Here is an 8,379-nt window from a genome sequence, read left to right as displayed (position 1 = left end):
ATGGACAACAGATGTAGATATTATGAGTGACGTGGCAGCATAACAAGGCAAAGTTAACGTCAGTTAAGCCAAAGACTACAGGTGAATAAAATTATTTTGTCAAATAATGAATAGTGAGCATAATTTAGTATATATCCTTAAAGTCATTTTTTGTTTAGTTCAGGGACTAAAAAATGTATTAAGCCGCGTGTGTATATGTGGTGACGTGATAGTGCTGAGGAGTGATGAGGCAACATGACGAGATAAAGTTAATATCTCAGTTAACGTCGGTTAAGGCAGGGGTCAAAAGTATATAAAATTATTTTATCTATAAATGAATAGTAAGCACAATTTAGTTGATATTCTTAAATTTATTTTTTTATTAATCCAGAGACTAAAAAAAATATTAAACAAAGAACTAAATTATAAATATAAAATTTTATTTTATATAAAATAAAAATTAAACTCATAATCTATTCATACAAATCTCACATATCACTCGTCTAATTGCTCATTGCCCAACGTTTCTCTTTCTTCCACTAACCAAACAAGAGCGGAAAGACTTTTTCTTTGCCAGTAATAATAATATATATTAATTTTGATGGGAAGTTGAAATGGAAACGGCAGTCTACGGGATTTTCCCAGGAAACAAACAAGTTGTTATATTTCCTGGCAAAAGAGTTCGCACTCGCACGGATCTTCGACACCTGTTTAAACCTCCCGCTCGAGTCCGCTCCTTTCCTCTCCTCCTCGCTCCTTCTCTCCCTCTCGATCTCTACAGAAAAAGCCTCGGCCAACGATGGCGGCGCTCTCGACACGAATCCCGACGGCTCCTCGTCACGGTCGGATCAAGTCCAAACCCTCGCCGCCGGATCGAACAACCATAAAAAATGTCAGGCCAAGCGTGTCTCGTTCTGAGCGGCGTCGTATGTTGGCCGTTCTGGCCAGTCTCCGGCAAGACAACAGCGACGGATCACTAAACGCCGTTGGAAGCAGTGGTAACGATAATAACAACAACGCCATCGAGTTGCGGAGGCATATGGAGGACTTCCCCTACGACTTCAGCTCAAGAGACTCGAATTCGCTTCCAAGTATAGCTCTTCTCGGTGGTCGAATTTTCAATTAGAGCGTTTAAGTTTTTCGTTTCCGATCGGTTTTTGATATGTTTTTTTGAATCACAGGACCTTTAACTTCGGCTGATTTATCGAATTCCTTAGCCGACGGGTCTCGTCTTCGGGTCGCTTACCAGGTTTCACAACTGATTTTGCTATTTAGTTGAATTTATCTATATGCAGTTGTGAATTTACTATTTTCCCGGGTTCTTATGGTGTTTGATGCATCTTCAGGGGGTTCGTGGTGCGTACAGTGAGTCTGCTGCCGAGAAGGCGTACCCCAACTGTGAAGCAGTTCCGTGTGAACAGTTCGATACGGTTTTCGAAGTAAGGGCTTGAATATTTGGCTACAGATGGCTCTGTTTGCCCCTGAATTGTGTGATATGATAGTCCCAAATAAATACTGAATCCCCTGCAATGATTGTATGATAGAAGAGGAGCCACACACGATATGCACCCCAAATCAGTAGAAAAGGATATAAAACCTTTAAGAATATTTATGAATCATTTTCTTTTCTCTTTTTGGTGATTAACTTCTCCACATATTTTTAGGCAATATATTTTGTTTTCCAATTAAAATAACTATAAGAAAGAAGGAAAGTATGCAATTGTGAATAACCGTCTTTATGCAAGTGTAAGTACCCTCTGGTTTTTATTTCCTAATAATTGCCTTTCATAGAGTTTTTTGTTTCAAGCCACATGTTCCTCTCAATTTAAATTGATTATAAAGGGTAAAATTTGTAGTACACCTACAAGATTCAGAGATTTTAAACACTTCCATACAATATTGTTGACTTTTGGGGGGAAATAGAATGAGTAATACAGCTTCCGGATTGTGGAGATGCCAAAATGCATTCTCTGTTGTATATTCCTGTTGATTACCCAGGAAAACTAAACATGTGGAAGCTGCATCCTCCTTTCTTTTGTGGTATTCACACGAATCACACTCCTTAGTCATCCTTACCTCCGCCAGATTTAGTTGTAGTCTGTTCATTAGTAAAAAAGAGAAGATTGTGGCATTCTTTCACTGAGTAGGGTACTTTTTCATGTCTACAAAGATCTGCTATATTTGTTTGTTCGTTTCACTATATACCAAAATGTTATATACTGCAACAAAGGGCTTTATTAATGTTCAAGTATCTTTTTCTTGCTGATAATTTACATGAAAGCTTTCTGTCTGAGAGTTCAAATGTGAACAAAATAATTAATAGAATGTGAATAGTTATTTAAAATATTAAATTTATTCTATTTAAATTGTACTATATGCTCATTCTGAGAAGTAAAACCTTCTATGATTGAATACTAGGGGTTACTGCAATTTCTTTCTCTATGTATACTGTCAAACAAATATAAAATGCATAGTTTCTGAAAGGGAGCCTAAGTATAAAATTCACAATTTTGAGTTTACCATTTTTATTCTAACGTAAAATCTATAATTTCATTTCTTGTACAGAGAAGAATTATCTTAGACAGACTTTGACATTCCAATACTTACATAATAAAGGCATACAATAAAATGACAATAATTCTATAGACAATTTTCTATGAAGAAAGAGTGCGCAGGCTTCTAATTCGCACATCATCATTCAATAGAAAGGGGTGCCCCACCGGGGGTGCATTTCCTTTGAACCTAAGCTTTACAAACAACAATATTCTTTTTCTACTCTTGGTTTCTGTTTGGAACAATTTCCTAGATTGTAGTTCCAATCAAAATAATATAGCAAATAGCCCATCTATCTTGATTCTTCAACATCTAATCCAAGTGCTGAGGTTAATCTTTCCTCTAGTCTAATCCTTGCCATGTTGTTTACATAGCCAGCATTACAGAAAGTGTGTTTCTAACCTTATTCAAGTTCTGTTATGTTGTTCTTGTTGCAGTTGAGGAGTGGAACAACTATTTTACCTAAAAAACATGGGTTGTACATTCTCTATTGAACAGCTATAGAGTAGCAGTTCCTTCAGCAGGAGTCTTGTTTGCTGATGATAATGGAAATGCACTGTATGTTTGCCATGTTCAGTCCTCTTTGTGTGAGGCTGCCCAAATCTCTTGATCCTTTAGGTAGCAATACTGTTGGTAAAATAGAATTTGATGAGACAAATGTGCCTGATTTTATGGGAAAATCTGGAAATTATCTGGATCCACAGAGCATTGAGATTGAGTAAAAAGTTAAAGGAGTTCATGTGCAACTTCTAGGGCACTGAAGACGCAAGAGATGTAAACACACAGAAATGCACTTTCTGATTAACATTATATGGTGAATATCTTCATATCTGTCACTGACATTTTCCTTCTCATCCATTTACAGCTCACAGTATGCAGTCAAGAACTCTTGGTTGTTTGTTCTTTTCTTTTGGCTGCTATAATTTTTGATCCAGAACTCTTTATCATTTTTTTTTTGTTTCATAAAAAATGTTAGATTCTATCTCAGGCATATTTAACTTTCACTAGTAAAATACTAAACCCTTTACTCAGCTGAATGTACGCTTTTCAAGCTCATATATTCCGTATATATTTAATAGTCAGTTACATTGTGCTAGAAGATTTCATTGAAGAGACCATAGAGCTTTGTTTTTAACATCTAGTTTGTGCAGAGATAAATATCAGCTTTGACACACAAAGCTGTCTACATCATTCTTTGTTTTGATTGGAGGTCTTTGTTACGAATGTTCAATTGCAGTCTGTTGAACGATGGCTTGCACACAGAGCAGTTTTACCAATTGAGAATTCCCTGGGAGGAAGCATTCACAGGACTTATGACCTTTTACTTAGGCACCGCTTGCATATAGTTGGGGAAGTGAAACTGGAAATAAGACACTGTTTACTAGCTAACTATGGTGTTAACATTGTAGATCTGAAGAGGGTCCTAAGCCACCCACAGGTTTTGTTTTATTTTGGTACTCCTTTACAATACTGTTGCACATGAAGAATTATTTGAGACTTTATGATATTTCAGGCCCTCGCACAGTGTGAGAACACACTAACAAAGTTGGGAATGGTCAGGGAAGCTGTGGATGATACTGCTGGTGCAGCAGAGGTAGGTAAAATGGGCAGTACGTGACTCTTTTACTTAGAGGTGGAGCCCATTGGGGCAGTGGGCAGCCATGGCCTCTGCTAACTTTCAGTTTATTTCATTTACCCCCTTAATTTTCAAGATTTTTTTCATTTACCCCAAGATTATCCCTTATACCTTTCAAGATTTTTTCATTTACCCTCATCTTTCAAGATTTTTTCGTATACATTATGGTTTTTCACCGGACATTTAGAATTTATTTATGGTTTTTGTAAGGATGAACTCCCAATATCTTATACTAAGGAAAAAAATAAGTGTAATAGTTTTGTAAAAATAAAGAGGTACATCATTTTCTATTTTATTTTTAAGCATTGTATTTTGATTGACCCTATGATAATATATATGAATACATATTGTTATATTTATATATTAATTCTTTGGCCCTTGTGACAATGTTTGTCATGCTCCGCCCTTGCTTGTACTAGCTACTTTTAAGTATTGGAGTTGAAGATACATGTGAATACAATTCTGCTGGCTGAGGATGGCATCCTTGCTTTTCTGGAAGTGTCATATTCATTAGAGGGTTGCTTAACACAGCCATCTGTGGTCTTGCATAGAAACCCTCCCTGGTCAATTTAGTTTTGGTTGGGGTGAATGATTATTATCTGAATTGTACCTTTTTTTTTTTCCTGCTTACAGATTTGTGATTCTAATCATTCAACCCACCCCCCCTCCCCCAACCCCCGCAGCACATGCGAACACTCTCTTGTTTGTTGATTGTAACTTGTTCAAAATTATTTTCATGTCTATAGTTTGTTGCTTTCCACAAACTCAAAGACACAGGAGCAGTTGCTAGCTCTGCTGCTGCAAGGATCTATGGTTTGAATATACTTGCTGAAGATATTCAGGTTCATATCTGAAATTTCTGTTGTTCTTATGAATGTAGTTATGAATGCATTCAGTCAGTAATGACTTGATTTTTATAGGATGACTCTGATAATGTCACCCGATTTCTAATGCTTGCAAGAGAACCTATAATTCCCAGGACTGATAGACCATTCAAGGTTAGCCTGTCATTTTTCAAATTCCAGGATAGCATACTCAATATGTTTCGATCATTTCATATATGCTTCTGAAGTTGTTTCTCTAGTTTTGTTCACAGCTAAGTTTCACTAATACATGTTCCTACCCTTGTAGACAAGTATAGTTTTCTCGCTTGAGGAGGGTCCTGGAATGCTTTTCAAGGCACTTGCTGTGTTTGCAATGAGAGAAATTAACCTAACTAAGGTATGCTTAATTGCTTCACATATCTTTGTTTTCTCACCTTATAAATAAGTGCTGATATGCAGTGTTGTTATTTCTATTGAATCAGATTGAAAGTCGTCCATTGCAGAAGCGGGCCTTGCGAGTATTTGATGACGGCAATAACGAGTTTCCAAAGTAAAAAAAGCTCCTTATGTTTTTGTTGCATCTTTGTTCATTTGAAATGGAAGTCATGTTTTCATGTTAAGCAGGTTGATGTCACAATATCAACTATGTGAGGGAATGCAACCATTACAATTATCTGCATTCACTGCCATCTCGTGAAACTTTTCCATGTGAAAATGCTGTTGGGACTTTATCCTCATCATTCCCTTGCTAGGGAGTTGTGTTGGAAAGGGCATGCAACATAAAATTTTTTCACATTATTCTTATGCATGGATTATATGGATTATATTGTCAATGTGATTTTTACAAGTTAAGTTACATATGATTATTGTGCCAGCCACCTACCCTAACTTTGTTAGGATAATGTGCATTTGATGATTTGTTTATTTGAAATGAGGTTATTCGTGAAAAGCTTGGAATGGTTTCTATTGAAGTTAAGACATGAGACACGATTAAGATGGTTTGGTTATCTGAAATAAGACTAAAAGAAGCTCATGTGAGGAGAGTGGATGTAATGGAACAAGTATCTAGTAAAAGAGGTAGAGGAAAACCAAGAAAAACTTGGTGGAGAAGGTGCTCAAATATGAGGGTTATGAGGGCCTTGAAAAGATAAGGTCATAAATAGAAATGACTAGTAAGCTAGAATTAGTATTAGCCAACACCACGTGGTGGGATAAAGGCACATGACATATTGTTTTTGTTGTGTATTTTTACATTTCAGGTTGATTAAAGTTCTCTGAAACTTACTTTGTTTGTGCATTTTTGTCCTTATTGTATTTGACGTTCTCATCCAGGTACTTCCCTTATTTATTCTATGTGGATTTTGAAGCATCAACGGCTGACCAAAATGCCCAAAATGCCCTTGGGCATCTAAAGGTGCGAGTTATTTTTAGTTACGTTCATCTTCAATTTAGAAACCTAAGTTATAGATATGACATAGGAATGCTCTTTCTCGTGGCAGGAGATGGCTACATTCTTAAGGGTACTGGGGAGTTATCCGTCAGACGCTAGCATGTAGTGAATGAATGTTGAAGCTTGATAGGATCCCTTAACTCCTGCAACTATTTTTATCTTTGTCACAGGCTTTAGTTATTTGAGTTAATACTCTATACTGGAAATCTTTCAAGTAATTATCTGGTTGGCAATCATATGGTTTTTAACTCCTCATAGATACTGCTAGTTGCCAAACTTAATGAACATGAAAAGCTTCTTGGAAGTTTGCTGTCCTCCCAACTTACTCCAATTTTGAGCTTGGGTTCATCCCAGTTTTTCATGTGTGTCTGAACCAGCAGGATCGCCTTTCTAAACCTTGTCTGGCAGAAACCTTGCACACTGGGTACTGCCTTTTATCATGACTAGCCGGAAGTGCAATTTATAAATGCTTATATCTAGTGCATAATTGATCTTTTGGTCATCCTTTGTGTTTGTGTGAAGTTGGCAAATTGATGTCTAGACTTCTGTTGTTAGCTTTCATAAGCATCTTGTATGTGCGACTGTTAAGGCATATATCGGCGGAATGAGTAATTTTTGAAGGGTTTTTTTTTTTTTCTTAGATCTTGTGAGCAGATAACTTATATTCCCCTTGACCTGGCTGGTGACAATGAAGGGTCCAAGGAGTAGTTTTTTATTTTTATTTTTTTGTTAGTGGAAGAGATTCAAACCTAAGCTTTTTCTTCGTTATAATCTTCAGAAGGGCAGTTGGATGTCATGAAAAGTCATGTTCAGAAATAGATGATTTTTGTTTACTATAAAAGTGGGTTTTATAGTCAGTACTCTATTCTCTAAAAGGTCTAGGCAAGTTAAAACGTATTATTTATTTTTCTAGGTGCATTTACTTCCTTTTATATATATATATATATATATATATATATTTGCAATTGATAAGAAGAACTCACAATCACTACCCCCACCCAGCCCAGTAAAAAAGTCACTCGGTATACGTAATAGTTAACAAATTATGCCTTGTCCACTATAGTTAGACGAATCTATAAGGTTGCGTTCTGATAAAAGTTGTATTTTGTTTGAATATCATCATTTGTTATTTAAAATTTTGAATGCAAGTGCTAATTGATGGAATTTGAAATTTGTTTATCCATCCAGACCTAACCCAAGATTATTTGAATTGTTAACATTTGCTTAGTAGTCGCTATAATGGAATCCCTTTATAAAGCCTAAATAAGATCATGATCTAGATCAATTAAGTTGCAGAATTCAACGGCTTAAACTTAAAAAGTGGTGCTGGTGTGATCTGTCTTAATTTATTTCGGTTCTAACGAGACTTTCAGACTGTGTTTTTTTTTGTTTTTTAATTTTTAAAATACTGTATTTTTTTATTTTTTTATTTTTTTATTTTTAATTTTGAGTTTTAAATTTATTTTTAATTTTTTATTTTAATAATTTTTTTAAAAAAATTAAAAACGTGTTTTTTTTATCATTTTGAAAAATTATTTTTCAAAACAAAAAATTAGAAAACGTATTTTTTTTGAAAATTTGAAAATAATATTTTATTTAATAAATTTAATTATTCAATAAATTAGAAATATTTAATGTTAATATATTAATAAAAATATATATTTTTTAAAATTAATAAATTTTGTAATATTTTTTATTATAATAATAAAATATGAATAAATAATTAAATAAATGTGTTTTGAATTAAGAGTTTGTTTTGGATGAAAACACTCAAAATAATTTTTTGTTGTTTTGAGTTTTTTTTATAAAATTTTTAACAAAAAGAGTGTTTTCATTATTTTTAAAAATAAAAAATTAAGAATTATTTAAAAATAGTAAAGACAACGTATTCTTAAAAACTGGAGTGAGAGAGAACAATAGGAAGTGCACATTTTTTA

At 34.5% G+C, this 8,379-nt stretch overlaps 1 protein-coding gene across 1 annotated transcript; it reads left to right on the top strand.

The window, feature by feature from the left end:
• Positions 1-628: 628 nt before the first annotated feature.
• On the top strand, positions 629-6,757 carry LOC127809923 (arogenate dehydratase 2). The gene is made up of 11 exons (XM_052349104.1): positions 629-1,070; positions 1,161-1,228; positions 1,326-1,418; positions 3,770-3,970; positions 4,046-4,126; positions 4,915-5,010; positions 5,089-5,166; positions 5,300-5,389; positions 5,475-5,542; positions 6,325-6,406; positions 6,492-6,757. The coding sequence occupies exons 1-11, from the start codon at positions 779-781 to the stop codon at positions 6,546-6,548; spliced, it is 1,206 nt and encodes a 401-aa protein (XP_052205064.1). The 5' UTR covers positions 629-778; the 3' UTR covers positions 6,549-6,757.
• Positions 6,758-8,379: the final 1,622 nt, after the last annotated feature.

The sequence above is a fragment of the Diospyros lotus genome, chromosome 1 (genome assembly GCF_014633365.1).
Source record: "Diospyros lotus cultivar Yz01 chromosome 1, ASM1463336v1, whole genome shotgun sequence".
Taxonomy (NCBI): domain Eukaryota; kingdom Viridiplantae; phylum Streptophyta; class Magnoliopsida; order Ericales; family Ebenaceae; genus Diospyros; species Diospyros lotus.
This window is presented reverse-complemented; position numbering and strand designations above follow the sequence as displayed.